Here is a 17395-nt window from a genome sequence, read left to right on the forward strand (position 1 = left end):
TGCTTTAATGACCAGGAAAATTCCGTCATGCGCCTATAGTCGAAGACTTGAGAATTGAGATCACTTGACTTTGCATGATCTGGCGGGCTCGCCTAGGGTAACATGAATGACTCGGAAGAAGGATATCTGTGGTGTCTGGTCACGTAATCAATACCGATACTGTCAGGTTATCAGTTATATTTGCTTGGTCAGAAGTGTCGCGGTGTAGTAGTATTTCATCGAGACTGCACCCCTGGGTTTACTGCAACTATACCTCGCGTCCAGTTGTTGATTCGCTGTATGTGTTGTTGTCATGAGTGGATATAAACGTGCGTGAGTGACCAGACGCAGTTCTGTCTGCAGGCATGGATACTACTATTGGAGTCTCGTTTTTGGACCCGTTGAATGATTACGAGTTAATTCATCGTATTGGGAGTGGCACGTACGGAGATGTGTTCAAGGTGAGTCGTGAGTGGGGAAAATATCAGTTCGCACGTATGCATGGGTTTTTGATTGACTACCTATGGGGTTAGGCTAAGCCGTTGACATGTCAAATTAGTAAACCAACGTCGCCTAGCTGTTAATAAACACGTTTTTTTTCTTCCTGTATTCCACAATGGGACATTTTATTGAATTTTATGTTGACAGGCTCTTAACATTCAAAAGTGGATAGAAGCACAGCCACCATACTTTAACGTTATTAACATAATCTTCTACGTTAAACTTTATATATGACCACTCAACAAATCATGTGTATGCAGGTAACCAATAACTGGTAAAAGGTTGGGTATGGCGCCCCTGCAAGTGCGACTGCTATGTGAGAATAATGCGGGGATAGTCAATGAGCCCCTAATCCTAATGATGCCTTTAGTGCCTATGGTTAATGCCCATAAACTACTGACTAGTCGTTAATTTTTTGCTGTTCAGTATTCATAATCAGGCTGGGATAGCATCCGGGCTGGACCATTAGTTCAACATCCATTAGGACCCAGGCCACCACAGGAACATTTATCAAGGCATTTCATTATAACTTTTTATTAGCTGTCTCAGCAATACTATAAAGCTCTCTGTAATATACTCTCATTTTGTGCTGTTTTTTTATGAAGGTAGAATAACTTACTTCATAGATCACCTTTTTAAGACCGGGGGATGTTACAAGAAATCTAGTCTGAAGGGCACGGTGACATTTATCAGCATTTATGTATCTTGACTATCGATAAGGTATTTTTCAGTCAGTCTCGTCTATTTTCACTTCGTGATGTGAGCTGCAGGATAAAAAAACATCCTGTGATCCCACCCTGAATGTAAAATACATGCATCCTGCAAGAGCAACAGACTGAAATTGCGGTGTGCCTCTCCTCCCCTACCTGAAACATTTGGTATCCAACAGGCTACAAAAGTAAACAAGTACAACACTCAACATTTACTGCAAGCACAATTGTTAACTTTTGGACTAATGCTTTATGAATATGAATAATTCAAAATGTCCCCTAGGCATGTCCTCTGTTTCACTCAGTCTTGACGTTATGTAATGTTGTACCACGCCTGCCATGCCTTAGCGCCATGTCACTGCCCAGGCTATGCCTGCCTGCCTGCTGTGAATGGAGAAACTGTTACTGTCCCATAGACAATGGCCTATTATCACCTCCCACTACCTCGCTGTTCTCTTCCTCTCCTCCACTGTTCTGTTTCTCCAGCCGTACTGGAGCTCCGTGGAGGTCAGGGGTCAAACCACTGGCCATGTGACCTAGTGGGCTCTCTGACTCTGGACATTCATTAGATGACCATTGTTCACAAGATCCAGGAAGCTCTTCAGCTACTCAGCTGAGGGTTCTGCTCTCAAGTGTGTGACCTGTTGCAGCTACGGAAATAAAGAATGAAGCCTATGTCAGACAAGAAAGCATAGATTTCATGCCTCAGAAGTAGCCCTGATATTCATCTCAAAGACCACAGTGGGAGGTTGCTTTTACGAGTGAATAGTTATTTTTGTCTTCTAGTCTAGTGAAACTATGCCAAAGACAGGTTGAGGAGTCATACGTACGTACATTCATGGTTATAAACTTGTGACCTGACTGAGATTGCCTGAGGTTCGTTGGTAGGGGAAACCCACAGAACAGAAATATGTTTCACAAACCAGCAGCAGCACTACAGAGCCCAGTCATCACTGTCACACTGTGGGCTGCTAGTCGTTTGTTATTGCAAGTTACATCACACACACACATATTTCCATTTATGCTGTTGTGGGATCTGTCTCTCACTGAATATCAATAATGTCTTGAGGCCAGTTTAGTGCAACATACTTCCGAATGATTGTATGGAAAAGCTGGGAAAAGCCGTCTGTGTTTTTATTGTGTGGAATTTAAATCATCAAGCCCTGAGAAATAACTACTTTTGGAACTTTGATCAAAGTGATGAAGTTTTATTTTCATTACCATTGTCTGTAAACTCTATCCCACAACACGCTGTTCTTTCATGCTGCCCCGTGGCGAACATTAAAGAGACATTACTGTCACTTTAGTCACAGGAAGTGCTCTGTTATAACAGGAAAAAAACAGGAAGTCCGTGTAGCCAAGCTTCAGGTTTTGTCTATAGGCAATCTGATAGACCATTGGCTGATTCTATGTTTGTTGAGCATAGAGTAAAGGACCTTACCACCTGACGTCACTTCACCGTTTGACCTGTCAGAAAGAATGGGAGCAATCCATGTTTTTAAAGGATAAAACGAGAGGAAATGACGGACGAACGTCGGATGGACATTGTAAACAACATCCTCTGGATTCAAAGCCAGGGACTTTTCCCCCTGTTCTCTCTTACGCCCTGACATAGACCATGTCACTTAAAAAATGTAGTCATTTAGCAGACGCTCTTATCCAGAGCGACTTACAGTAGTGAATGCATACATTTCATAATTTTTTCTTCCTCCGTACTGGTCCCCCGTGTGAATCGAACCCACAACCCTGGCCTCGCAAACACCATGCTCTACCAACTGAGCCACACGGGACCCCTTAAGGCTCTGGGTCTGCGTCTGAAGTGACACACTATTCTCTATACAGTGCACCACTTTTGATGCGGTCCCTGGTCACAAGTAGTGCACTATAGAGGGAATAGGGTGTCATTTCAGATACAACCTGGGACTGTGTAGGAAATACCTCTCACTACTATAGTGTCCCCAGCAGCCCCTGTCTCTCTCTCCTTCTGTTACATTTCTACAAGGTGAAGCTGAAGGTCAGAGACAGAATGCGACTAGCCCGGCCAGACCAGGGTCTAATAATGGGTCTTTTATCATCAAGATGGCTGACTAGGGGGTTTGGGTTTTGAATGGATGCCCAGGGCTTCCTATAGTGATGGGAGGATTGTGGCAGATCTCCAAACTGAGATGAAAATGCATTTAGGAATGAGTTACAGAGAAAATTGCATTTTGGCCCCAAAAAATGGCTTTTCATTTGAATTTCACAAATAGGACTATCATAGCTATATAGATCTAGATATTTTGTGATTTAATTGCATTAGCTGTTCTGTTTTCCATTGCCAATACTAAGAAATTGTATTTAGAGTTAGAAATTGTGAGAAAAAGAAAAATGAAATGGTTGTAAACAGCTAATTGACTGTTGTAAATAGAACAATTGCAATGAGACGTCAGCAATTGGATGCAATTGCTTCGAGGAAACTGATTACTGTTGGTGTTGTTCCACTCTCCCCAATGTAGGTGTCTAGTGCTGTAGGCCTATGTACTGCTGACTAATCCATGGACATGTCATTCTGTAATCTGTATTCCCTGTATAAAGTTCACAGTATTAATCACTCACAGCTACGTTCACCCTTTCTTTCAGGCTCGCAACATCAAGAGTTCGGCAATGGCCGCCATCAAAATAGTCAAACTGGATCCTGGTAAGTGACCAGCCTAGTCTTGTTATACATGTATTATGGGCTATTTCTTGCATGTTTTGCCTTCCTGTATGCTTTGTGTAGTACATTCTTAAGTCTTTGGAGACAATCTATTGTGTGTATGTGACACAGTTAACTATTACTACTAGCAGCAGTAGGCTAGTAGTAGAAGTAGCTAGTAGTTCTAGTACTAGTATTAGTGTTGAGATGTCAGGAAATGGCCTATATATGTGTCTTAGTTTGGTCATGTGACCTGCATGCTCCCTGTTCAGGTGATGACATCACATCCATCCAGCAGGAGATCACTATGATGAAGGAATGTAAACACAAGAACATCGTGGCCTATTTCGGCAGCTATCACAGGTACATGTTTAGGCTTGTCTAATTTTACACTTCATCAGAGTTCCACGTCCATCCGTGGAATTCCTTGGATTGTGAGTGTTCTTGGATGTGTTGAATTCCACTCTTTTTATTTTTATTTAACTAGGCAAGTCAGTTTAGAACAAATTCTTATTTTACAATGATGGCCTACCCCGGCCAAACCCTCCCCTAACCCGGACAACGCTGGGCCGATTGTGCGCCGCCCTATGGGACTCCAGATCACGGCCAGTTGTGATATCGCCCGTGATCGAACCAAGGATTGAACCAGGGTCTGTAGTGGCGCCTCCTAGCACTGCGAATCAGTGCCTTAGACCGCTGCGCTACTCACTCACTGCGCCACTCGGGAAACCTCTTACCTCAAACACCCACTACTAGGACTTAGAATGCAACATTCTCTCCCACACTACAGAAATTGTGGCTCTCAAAATTAATGTTATACACACAAAAAGCTCTGTTGTTGATAGACTACGGTCACTAACAAGCGCATGCATACACACAGGAAAAAACGTATGCATGTATGCATGTCGCATATGTGTGTGCATGAGTGCGTGCGTGCATACACCCACACTGTTGCTGAGTCTCAAATTATTTTGCTCAAGGTTTTCACCGTTTTATCTTAGTCTTCTTGGAACGTCTGAATGTTACCTCTGTAACATTTCAAGGTCAGATAATATTGTGATTTGTTTGGATGGCGAAACAGTCCCTACTCAGTTCTCCTCAACAATGAAATTCATAGTAATTGGTTAAAAAAAATCCATATTCCGATTATTATTTATTTTTTTTGTCTGCAAAGTCAAAAGAATGCGTCCCCGACTGGTAATCAAACTGTGTATCTCCCATTTTTTGCAGAAACACTAAATTGTGGATATGTATGGAGTACTGTGGAGGGGGGTCGTTACAAGACATTTACCACGGTATGTATTGCTACAACTGAACTGACCTTACTTTATAGCCATGTATTTTCCTTCCTCTCTTGTATGGCCATTAATCTAAGGTCTCTACTTGTCTTTCCACAGTGACTGGGCCCTTAAAGGAGAAGCAGATAGCCTACATCTGCAGAGAAACCCTCCAGGTTAGTCAGCCCAGGGATGTACTATAAGTTATGAGCTCTGTCACTTTCCTAACTGGGACAGATGGTCACAGTATAATCCAGTAGCAGTGTGTGGATAAAATCACTGAGGAAGCCAAGCCAGGAAAGAAAATACATATTACAACTTATGTGTTGTGATAATTGCGTTGTTTGCTCTTTAACCTGTTCATTCATATGCCTTGCGACTGTGATCTAAAGGCCGAGACAATAAGATGACACAGTGGCAGAATAAATTCAGCCACACCTTGGTTTCAGCACAAGACCAGAGAGCATCTGTCCGGTGAAGTCCACAAACAGACAGTTACATGACCTGCAGCATGGTCAAGCAAGTTAATGTTTCCGACATTTTCGGGACGCTAAACAACTATTGATTTAGAACCACAGAGTGTTACCGCAAGTCGCAAAGAAAACAGGAGATGCGTCCGTTATTGCAGCACCATTTCAACTTCAACATTTCAACATCATCAAATCACCTATGCTTAGTCTAATAATTACAGCTAAAAGATACCAAAAAACGATTTAGTCCAATCAACGTAAACTAAATATGATGTGGCTGTTGATGGTTCTGATTTCTCTGTGTGTATGCGCGAGCTTGCAAGTAGAAAAAAAACATTTTGACTCACCCAGAAATGCCAATGTCATCCTCCTTTCTTTTATGACTCTGTCATACAGTACACACTTTAAAAACAAATAGTTGTCCTAGCTGGCTAAAATGCTTGATCGCTAGCCTAACTTACTTTCATGGACAACGATGCGCCAGACCAGCTAGTTAACATTAGCCTACTACATCTAGCTACATATTGAACTTACATCCTCTCAGGGCCAGGGGCACAATATGAATTTATGGTTGGATCAGAATCTCTGTATTAATCATTGGCCAGTACGGAAAATTAAATAAAACCACAAGGCCAAATCCCTATCTCAATCCATAATTAATTTAGGAAAGGGGTGATTTTAGCTAGCCACCGGAGGACAACGACACTACGAGATGCAACAATTCAAGTTGTTTTTGTAAATGACGCTTGGCTTGTGAGTTGTGTGAAGAAAAATCCAAACTGGCCTCTTTTTAATAGATTTTTTTATTTTTTATTGAACTTTTATTTAACTTGACACTTTGTTTTTGGTGCTCCAGGACCATTCACAGTTGAGCTCTCTGAGTTCAGCTCAATGCTGAACTGAATCCTCGCTGGCTTCCCTGACATTCAATGCTACGAGCGGCATCAATGTCATACTCTTTTTGACCAGACAGCATCAGATAGATGGCTTACAGATACAGAGACAGAGGGGCGCTGTTTCACTCGCTCTGATGTTTTCTCCAGTGAGATACAGTCAACCTCTTGCGAATTGGAGAAAAATTATAAAACACAGAGAGAGACAAAATATATATCTATATATTTTTTTTTCTTTCTTTGTCTATTCATTAGGGAAGGCTGGCTTCCCTTTGAAATCCTTCAATACACGCCACTGGTATAATCATGTGTTTCTAACCACAGGAAAGCAATGCAGCATGTTTCATGACACCACACATACAGCACAGCAACATAACATTACCTCCCTCATTCGTGTCAACACTTCGTGATTGTTGCACACTGTTGTGTTGTGTCTGGCTCTATGGGCTTGTGTGGTGAACTGAGGATGAGATTGAGAGATTTGTCAAACTGTTTCTGTGTTTTTGTTTTTCAACAGGGCTTGTACCACCTGCACGAAACAAGTAAAATGCATAGAGACATAAAGGTATAATTTTGACATACCAGTATGTTGTTGTCAGTGAATGGCTCTGATCTGCATCTTTGTGAGCTCATATCTTTGTGTGTGTGTTTGTGTGTGTTTGTGTGTGTGTGTGTGTGTGTGTGTGTGTGTGTGTGTGTGTTTGTGTGTGTTTGTGTGTGTGTGTGTGTGTGTGTGTGTGTGTGTGTGTGTGTGTGTGTGTGTGTGTGTGTGTGTGTGTGTGTGTGTGTGTGTGTGTGTGTGTGTCCATCTGTCTATAGGGAGCAAATATCCTTATCACAGAACGAGGAGATGTCAAACTGGGTCAGTGAACATCTATTCTATACCATCAATCAATCACACACACTCATATACATTGTCTGCGATAACTTTGAGGTTAACTAGCGTGGTAAAAATAAACCACTCATAAGACATATTGGATTCTGTATTCTGTCTCCCCCTGCCACAAGACTGTCTTCTCTGTCTCTGTTTCCATGCAGCCGATTTTGGAGTTGCTGCAGAGATCAGTGCTTCTGTAGCCAAGAGGAAGTCTTTTATAGGAACTCCCTACTGGTAAGATAACTGGGCTCAAACCACGTTATGACTCTCATTGAAAACGATATACTTCAATGCTTATTTATGCTGACACTGATACATCTTACAGTAGTCATACGTTTCCCTCTTTGGACATGTTCTTTCAGGATGGCTATGAGACACTTTATAAGGTGGTCATATTTCCTTATGACAAGTCTTATAATTCATTATAACCACATCATAATTCATAACCCCCAACATCCCATTTCACCTGACTGGTGTTTATGTACCCATGCCAGGATGGCACCGGAGGTGGCAGCAGTGGAGAAAAAGGGCGGGTACAACCATCTGTGTGACATCTGGGCGGTGGGCATCACGGCCATCGAGCTGGCAGAGCTCCAGCCACCCATGTTTGACCTCCACCCTATGAGGTGAGCTCTGAGACAACGGACAGAGTTACAGACAAACTGAGACAGAGGCAGAGAACCAGGCAAAGCAAGGCAGAGATCCAGGCAAAGCAAGGCAGAGATCCAGACACAGACAGGCAGACTCCGTACCAGTCCCCTCTAGACTCTAGCCTTCACATCAACAATAAATAGTTTCCATCCCCTTTTCATTCACTCCTCTAAATCCACAATAATTCCACTGAAAATAAATTATGATGGATATATATTTGTGCTGTGTTGCATTTTGCGGGCTATCCACATACCTCTGAATCCAATATGCTATCATAGCTTTGTATGTGACGACGACAACAACAACAAAAATCTCAAGCCTGGTAGCAGATCTGTTTGTGCTTTTGGAAATCCCCTCTGTAGTGTTTGTCGTTATGGCAAAACATGTCAGCGAAGGACAAAGGAGCTGGCTAAGGCACATAATAAACAGATCTACAAAGAAGGCTAGGCTTTCCACCGTGTTAACGTTTCAAACTATTAAAACTATGTTCCAGAGCCTTGATGTTAATGTCGAAAAGCAGCTTCCAGCCACCCAGGCTCAAGGACAAGACCAAGTGGTGAGATGAACATGAGCACACCACATTCCCTGAACAATTCAGCCACCTCACCGTGCATCATACTGTATGTGAAATACCTCTTCTCCGAAAGCATCCTCCTGACACGACTGTTCTTTGAATGCAGCATTGATATTCTCCATATTTCTCAATATGGTTATGCATTTTTTTTTGCTGTCTCATCTCCCTCCCTCCCTCCTCTCTCTGCAGGTCTGCGGGGTTCCAGAGCTTTGTGAAGATGTCCCTCATTAAGAACCCCAGGAAGAGACCGTCGTCTGAGACCTTACTGCAGGTACACTTCTGTACACCACTGAGAGCACGTTGCTTTCCTCTCTCTCTCTCTCTCTCTCTCTCTCTCTCTCTATAAAACAAGCGGAGGAAACATTCATGAAAAGCCCCTGAATGGCGATCAATATTCACCGTCATTATAGACAGAGCCTCTGGACTAGAGCCTCTGACTGAGGTGCAAAAAGCATAGCGATCCTGTATTCATGTCTATAGCTAATAGGGACCCCTAACAGGACCTCGGGAGCTGTGAGAGATCAAGGAAATTAATGATGACGTTATTTATTGATGTAGAGCTTTTACATTTAAAAATAAATCTGTCGTCGTATCCCCAGCATCCGTTTGTGACCCAGCTACTGACTCGTAACCTGATCATTGAGCTGCTGGACATGGCCAACAACCCAGACCTCCACTCCACACACGGCATGGATGATAACGACCTGGAGGTGAGGATAGGCGACGATAGACAGACAGACGCACATGCATGGCCATCACCTAGAACTCTCAGGAACATTGCTTGTTCCTAGTGTGATTTATTATGTGAGTGTGTGTGTGTGTGTGTGTGTGTGTGTGTGTGTGTGTGTGTGTGTGTGTGTGTGTGTGTGTGTGTGTGTGTGTGTGTGTGTGTGTGTGTGTGTGTGTGTGTGTGTGTGTGTGTGTGTGTGTGTGTGTGTGTGTGCGTGTGTGTGTGTGTGTGTGTTTGTCTGCAGAATGGAGAAGCTGCTCCTGATAAGATCCAGTCTGCAGGGAAACACCTGCCTGTGGAGAGGACTCTATCTGAAGAGCAGTGTGAGTCTTCAAATCGCTATACAGTTATGGCACTGAAGCATCATCATCAGCCCACACATGGCATCATCACTACAATTTGTGACAAGGGTTATTGAAGTTCTATTTGCAAAACCATCAAAATCAACATCAATGAGGGTCTTCTGCCCTGAGCACTGTACGTGGGCTTTGACTGTACATCCGTCCACGATAATTCAAGTGGACACTCATCTATAGTTAGAGAGGGTGTGTGTGTGTGTGTGTGTGTGTGCGTGTGTGTATCCTTGTGTATCCTGCGTGCTTGGAGAGTTGAGGTCAACATCACCCTCGCTGGCTTAATGTATGGATCGGTGGCCGAGGTAGAGGAGAGTAGCCCACAACACAAGACTCTTGGGGTCCTGACTCCTGTTACAAGACGCCCATTGAGACTTGAAGGGGGAGATGAAGTCACCAAGTCACACGGTCACCCAACACAGAGGGACGCATAGAGGTGGCACTGTCCACACACGCACATGCCATGTCCCCTTTCTGCCATGACCCTGACGTGCCTGGCGACCCACGTGTGAGGCGAGGAGGGGCGACTGAGGAACTATTGTTATGTCTCCTATGAGTGAGGTTACAGCATACACAGGGCGCGGTGATGGTGGACAATGCGGCCGCTCTACAGCAGCCTGGGACAAACAGCGTATATTTAGACAAGCATGTCAACATGAAAACAAATAGATGGTGGGAGTGGAGAGGGGTGTTGTGACTCGTCTCTTATGCAAATACAATAGGTTCTCGGGCATGTTTGTGGAAAGGGATGTGGTGAGTCATTGTGAATGGGCATCACAATAGGTTTTCTGGGGTGAGCAGTACGGTGAGTTGCCTGAAGCCGATGGTAGTACTGTAACACATGATTGAGGTTGTGATATGAGTGTGATATAGCCTGTGAGAGTGTGCCCCTGAGCAAGAAAGTAGTTGACCAATCGATTGGAATATATAACAAGTGATAATAAATGATAGTAAAATGAATCACATAAAACATGTTTTGGATCAGCAGTTAGTAATTATAAGTACATACGTTGTATTTAAGTGTAACTTTTGCTCATGGTTAACTAAGCTGTGCTTGCCTTAGTTGACCAAGTGAAGTTTGGGCCCCCGTTGAGGAAAGTCACAGAGCCTTATCCTGATATGGTGAGTGACATTTATTTCCTGTGTTTGACATGTAGGGGGTTAGAGGTCAATTCAACATAGAATGGCTATTTGGGGAAGTGGGATTACGAGATGTGAGTTCTTTTATGGCATGATTTTAAGATGTTATTAATAGGGATACTATGAATGTGTATGTTGTTGATGTTTTTTTGTCATATTTCAGCAAAGCTCGTATGAAGACGATTGGGACCTCTCAGAAGATGAAACTGAATCACCGTAAGATGCTCCTCTTCCTCACCAATTTTCTCAAATCTAGTAGCATTACGTCAAAGACATAGTATTTCGGAGCATTATCTCAAATCTACTATCAGTGTTTGTGTGTCCATGGATGTGACGTCCCCACTAGAGAGGGGAAAACATTGAAAAAACTCCTGATGCATTATTAATAGACTCATATTTGCAGTAAAAGGAAAAGTTTGCTTCCTCCTTGAGAGCGAACACTGGCTGCAACGCTCCTATTGTCACAGAACAGTGCTCTGTCACATCATGCACACAGAACAAGTGGCTCTATAGAGACATTCACATCGTGTCTTCCTATTTCAGGAGCCTGTTAGAATGTGTGGAGGAAGCTCTGCAGCTGAGGTAGGCCAGCAGACCCCCTCCCCCTCCCACCCATTGTAAAAACACAATTCAACACTATTCTACCCTGTGGCAACTCTTATCAAGGAAGCAATGAACGTTTGTTTAATTACATTGAAATGAATACCTTTTCATGGTAACTTGACATTATCTGGTAAAGAAGTATAGAATATTTGACCACTGATTATTATTGTTGGGTATGCATATTTTAAATAAAATATAAAAAAATGATTGTATTTTTTACAATTCATTGAACCTGCCCTGCTCCAAATCTTAATTGAGCCCATGTCAGTTTATTGACTGTGACAGCAAGTATCCCACATGGAAAGGAAATCTGATTTACCTTTGATTTACCACAGAGTGCTTCAGTAACAATAATACCATTGACTATTTCATCCAGGAGCTTAACCATCAAAAGAGTGCCATCTACTGACGTAAGTGCCAATAACACAACCCCAAGAAAACAAAGAGTACCTTCTGAAATAGTGTAATGCAATATATGAAGACAATCCTTTTGACCTTTCAGCTATTTCCTATTGCATTATATGATGGTGTTTTGTCTATTGTCTTTGGTTGTGTAGGGGGGTAAAGGTGGGAGGAAGAGTGGGTTATTCAGCCCTTCCACAGCCTCCCTGCCTGCCATCGGCTCCTTCTGTCCCACCCTGGAGGACAAGGACCTCACCCTCCGCCCCAGCTCCACCCTGGGGCCCGACTCCACACCCAACAACTCCATGTCAGGTACTGAACCTCCACACACAGAGTACATGTTTCCAGGTTAAATGTCAATCTGTCATGACAACTGATTTGGTTCTGGGTCCCGAGATTATATGTTGACGTGAATATTTGACAAGTGATCAGTATATTCTAATGCAATCGTAATATGTTCAATTATACAGTATATCTTCTGTGTGTTTTAATCCAAATCATTGTAGCTTTTCTCATTCATGCTAAGATTGACAACATGAAAAATGGGTTCTCCCATCTCTCCTCCTCTCGTGTGGTTCTCTAGTCTTGGCCAGGTGTTCCGCTACCCAGGACATCAGCAGACAGTGGTGCAGTGACCCCAGTGTTTCTGAGGGGAGCGCCGTGCAGGCGGAGAAGAAGACAAGGGGAATGGCCTCTCCGAGCAGGGAAACCTCTCTCTCTCCAGAGTGGAGCACACTGAGGAGAAAGACAGAGGACTCTGTGAGTTTAAAACACAGGGAAATGTTGACCCACTACATATGAGTACATTAGTTTCATATCCATACTGTATGTGCTGATGCCAATATTCGAGGCTGTCAGTGTATAGCATGGTTGGGGTTAGATTCAATGTAAATTCTGACACTTGGGATGAAGTGAAATTTCAACGCAATAGTTGAAAAGTGTCATTCATCCAACCCTGGGACATAGTGACAAAAAGTGTGTGGTTTGTTAACCAAAAAGTGTGTGGTTTGTTAACCAGCAAGTGTGTGTACTGTTAACCAAAAAGTGTGTGGTTTGTTAACCAGCAAGTGTGTGTACTGTTAACCAAAAAGTGTGTGGTTTGTTAACCAGCAAGTGTGTGTACTGTTAACCAAAAAGTGTGTGGTTTGTTAACCTAATAACCTGTTTCAAAACATCCAGTTTTATCTCCTTTAATAAACAATCATTTTGTAACATTAATATAGGGAGGAGAGAATTCAGAAGAGTCAACAAACAGCCAGATCCCATGACATTGCTGTTTTGTTCCATTCATTTCAACAACATTATCATTTGAACTACACAGTTTACCCCTCTTTTTTGTTGTTGTGTGTAACCTTTTTAACTTCTAGAGAGCTGATTGTCATGGACTCCCTCCTACCCCTCAAGTCCATGTAAGTGCAGAGGTCTAGTCTAACAGCATGTGCCCTACACTACAGGGACATGACCAATGACACTGCTGCACCAATAACTAACAACACATGCTTACATACAGACCTAGCTAATGTCTGTCGGTCTAACGAACGCTTGACGGAATGCTCACTGCAACATTGCTTATGTGTAGATGGACAGTGGACACATCTCAATATTCTAACCGTGCCTATTTTACAGTAATGTAGGAATTAGTCAACACAATATTAAAACAATACAGTATATTGTTTTGTTTAATAGATGGGTGCCTGTTTCTCCAAAGTCTTCAATGGTTGTCCTCTGAAGATCCACTGTGCTGTGACCTGGATCCTCCCTAAAACCAGAGGTAGGGTTCCAGAAAGGGTTGAAGAGGTTAAAATAAGGTTCTAACACACCACCTGGAATATGAACCAAGACGTGATCTTATCTCGTCCTCAGATCAGTACCTTATCCTGGGGGCAGAGGAGGGTGTATATACTCTCAACCTCAACGAGCTCCACGAGGACACTCTGGAGAAGGTAGTGGTACAGACATTTATGAATGTGGTAAAGGGTGAATTCATGTTGAATTCCTGACCATCCCACTAATACCTCTCTATTCGCCCCACAGTTGCTCCCACAGAGATGTGCCTGGCTGTATGTCATGAACAACGTTTTGATGTCCGTGTCAGGTAGGACAATCGATCCCCATTTTTCGTTCACCCCAATCGCACACCTATCCGATTGGTCATAGGATCCTACACCATCAACTACACTACTCCAAACCAGATCTGGGTTCAAATAGTATTTGAGTGTTTGCTTGAGCCTACTTTGACTGCCAGGTGGGTGGGGTTTGCACTCCATTGGTTCCATTGTACCGGGCAAGCTCGAAAAAAGCACTGCTAAATTGGAACACTGGTTTCTTACCATTCCTTCCCTCTCCACCCCCATCTTCAGGGAAATCTTCCCAGCTGTACTCCCACAGTCTGATGTCTCTGTTTGAACAGAGAGGTCACAAACAGCAGAAACAGAGTCACCTGTCCCTCAGTACCAACCGCCTCACTGAGAGGATCAACCCCAGGTAGAGTGTGTGTGTGTGTGTGTGTGTGTGTGTGTGTGTGTGTGTGTGTGTGTGTGTGTGTGTGTGTGTGTGTGTGTGTGTGTGTGTGTGTGTGTGTGTGTGTGTGTGTGTGTGTGTGTGTGTGTGTGTGTGTGTGTGTGTGTGTGTGTGTGGATTGATGTTATCGGGTTAAGTTTGCCTTCAATTTATGTGCATCTCCTAATTTTTTTATTTTTTTTAAATGTTTGTCCATCAGCAGGAAATATGCTGTAACTGTGAAGATACCAGACACTAAAAGCTGTCGAAGATGCAGTGTGGGTAAGTGTAATTTGACAATGCAATATGTTCAAGGAAGTTTATGAAATTGACCCAAAATGTATTCAATTGCTCTTTCTCCCTCCCTCTCTCTCTGCCGCAGCAAGGAACCCATACACAGACAGCACGTTCCTGTGTGGGGCTGTACCGTCAGGTCTAGTTCTACTCTTGTGGTATGACCCCATGCAGAAATTTATGCAGCTCAAGGTGTGTATTGACATAACTCAATATTGTCCTATTAAAATGATTACTTACAATTTATTTAGATGAACCATGTCTGTTAGACTTGTAAAATGTATCCCCCTATGCTCTCTTCTTCCCTCTCCTTCTTTCAGCATATAGACATACGTCTACCAGATCCGCTCCCTATCTTTGAGCTACTGGTGTTAGTGACAGATGAGTTTCCACAGTTGTGTGTTGGTGTGAGAGACTGTACTGCAGAGAAAGGGAAACCGCCAACCAACCAGCAACTGAAGTTTGATATCGTAGAGCTGAACGGCACACCAAACTCTTCACCAGGTAGCACAGATATGTTAGATGTCAGGATTTCAACCATATAACATTGTGTAGAAGAATTGTATAATTTTCTTTCTCTCTTTCTGTCTTGTGTGTGTGCGTGTGCAGAGAGTATGCCTGTCGGCGCCGGACCTGGAGCCGTGCAGGTGACACAGCTGGACAGAGACACGGTTCTCATTGCACTGGAGAGTGAGTCTATTGTAGCTCGATTGGAATATATTATCTCCCTAGAGTATCATTATCACTACCTACCCTTTAATGACCAATACTAATGGTATTTTTACAGAGACTGTGAAGATTGTCACCCTACAAGGGCTTCCTTCCAAGGAGCTGGCTTTTGAACTGGTCTTTGACTTCCCCATTGAAACACTAAGTAAAAACTTAATTCAATCCCAATTATCATTCTTTACTGCATAGAATGTTCTCAATTCATCACCAAATCATAGCTACAGGGGTGAGGTATTGTAGCTACACACTACGTACTGTATGTGTGGGTTATTTCTTTGTGACATTACTGTTGTGTGGCTAGTTTGTTTACAGGACAGTGTTCTGGCTTTCTGGAAGCATGGTCTTAAAGGGAGGAGTCTTCACACAAATGAGGTGATTATAATGCCTTCTCTCCACCATGCGCTTGTGCGCTCATTCAAACCAAAAATGCTTGATCTGCATTGTTAGTATTTTATCTCTCTGAAACAGTGAAATACATTTACACTCATCTTAGGTCACGCAGGAGATCACAGACGAAAGCAGAGTATTCCGGGTCTTGGGGACAAACAGGTAGGCTCCAAACTCTAGCTGGCCTGTTACCTTGAAAACCACATTATGTGTGATCCCATAAGGGGTCAAAGGTTATTTTGAGAAAACCAATCACGCTGTCTTTTGTCATTTCCATAGGGATATTGTCCTTCAGAGTACCCCCACTGAGGACCCATCAGCAATGAGCAACCTCTATATCCTGACTGGTCATGAAAGCAGCTACTAAGATAAGACAGAGAAAAAGGACTGAGGAAGGAAGGAAAGAAGAAAGAAGAGAAAGCTGTATTCAAGGAAGAAGTGAAGAAGAGTGTGTCCCAGAGATGGGCAGCTTTTATTGTGTGAAGAAAGGAGGCACTACAGGCCACTGGCTCTCCCTGGCACCTAATAAACTCGAACGAGCCCCCTGGCACCTAATAAACTGGAACGAGCCCCCTCAGTGTAGACTTGTCTCAAACTGATGTAACCGCCTCTACCTGCATACTGGGAACAGACAGACCATATGAGACTCTCACACAATTAGCCACAGGGAGAAAACTGAGCTGTTGTGTGTTCAAGAAAGAACTTGTTGAAAAAGACTTGTTAGAGAGAGCCCCCCCAGTCATGACCCCTAACCCCTTGAATGCGCACACACTACTTTTAACCTGGTTCCAACCCCATTGTGTTTTCTTACTGGTATGCCATTGGAAATACACTAACTGATACAACATTGTGAAGTGGAAACCAACTACATCGGTGAATGGAATATACCGTTAGACCACCATGCTCTGTTCACTACCTGTAATGGCATAGGTGGCACTGCTCCGAGGTGTCAACATAAACAGATTTCACCTCATACGCTTGAAAATATGTCACCTAAAATCAGAGTGCTAATACATTTTAAAAGTGCTTTGAAAGACTTTTCTGAGATCAGATTAAGACTTTTCCAGTAGTTAAAGTGTTTTCAATGGAGATCTCCGTTGAGCATGCTTTTTAGGACAGGATTGGGCTTAATCTGCATCTGGGGAAACCAGCCCTAATGAAGTTGAATTGTATGATGAATTCCAATATTGTTCTGTTGTGTTTAGTCTCAAACCAGACATGTGTGTTTGCCACAAAGTAAGACTACGTTGTGTTTAATGATACTGGTTTGCTTTTGTTTGGTTATGTATGGGAGGGACTGGGCCCAATGTGACACTCGTCATCCCTGAAAGACACTTGAAGGAGAATGCATGTTGCTATTTAATTGTTTCTTTTAAGAAAAAAGTATGTGAGAATATGGATTTGAGAGTTTTTATGTATACTTTGTTGAACTTACGCCAAAACATTGAATTCCCAATGATAAAATAAAAAGATTTTAAAAAATGTGAGTCGACTGATGCAAAGATAAAAGATTAATGTGATTTTCTAAAGACATTAGACAACATTACCTATGAAGTTAGTCTAGTTTAGCAAGCCTCAAGAATGTGTGTGACTAGTGTCAAAATAGGTTGGCATGCTAATTTGTATTAGTATAAATTTCATTATAGGGCTCT

At 42.8% G+C, this 17395-nt stretch overlaps 1 protein-coding gene across 3 annotated transcripts; it reads left to right on the forward strand.

Annotated features, from left to right (window-relative positions):
- Positions 1-20: 20 nt before the first annotated feature.
- Positions 21-17230, forward strand: map4k2 (mitogen-activated protein kinase kinase kinase kinase 2). Of its 3 annotated transcripts, none has more exons than XM_014155632.3 (32): positions 21-440; positions 3810-3867; positions 4137-4227; positions 5095-5159; positions 5262-5317; positions 7022-7069; positions 7324-7366; positions 7543-7615; positions 7876-8007; positions 8526-8588; positions 8796-8877; positions 9206-9316; positions 9581-9659; positions 10753-10811; positions 10993-11045; positions 11373-11411; positions 11809-11842; positions 11990-12146; positions 12418-12593; positions 13202-13243; positions 13521-13605; positions 13698-13777; positions 13869-13929; positions 14195-14318; positions 14554-14615; positions 14716-14819; positions 14948-15131; positions 15237-15317; positions 15415-15501; positions 15658-15728; positions 15850-15905; positions 16023-17230. In XM_014155632.3, the coding sequence occupies exons 1-32, from the start codon at positions 345-347 to the stop codon at positions 16108-16110; spliced, it is 2640 nt and encodes an 879-aa protein (XP_014011107.1). In that variant the 5' UTR covers positions 21-344; the 3' UTR covers positions 16111-17230. The 3 variants fall into 3 exon arrangements, with proteins under 3 accessions (XP_014011107.1, XP_014011108.1, XP_014011109.1); XM_014155633.3 differs by having other exon boundaries at positions 14557-14615; XM_014155634.3 differs by lacking the exon at positions 13202-13243.
- The last annotated feature ends 165 nt before the right edge of the window (positions 17231-17395 follow it).

The sequence above is a fragment of the Salmo salar genome, chromosome 18 (genome assembly GCF_965601325.2).
Source record: "Salmo salar chromosome 18, fSalSal1, whole genome shotgun sequence".
In the NCBI taxonomy this organism is placed as follows: domain Eukaryota; kingdom Metazoa; phylum Chordata; class Actinopteri; order Salmoniformes; family Salmonidae; genus Salmo; species Salmo salar.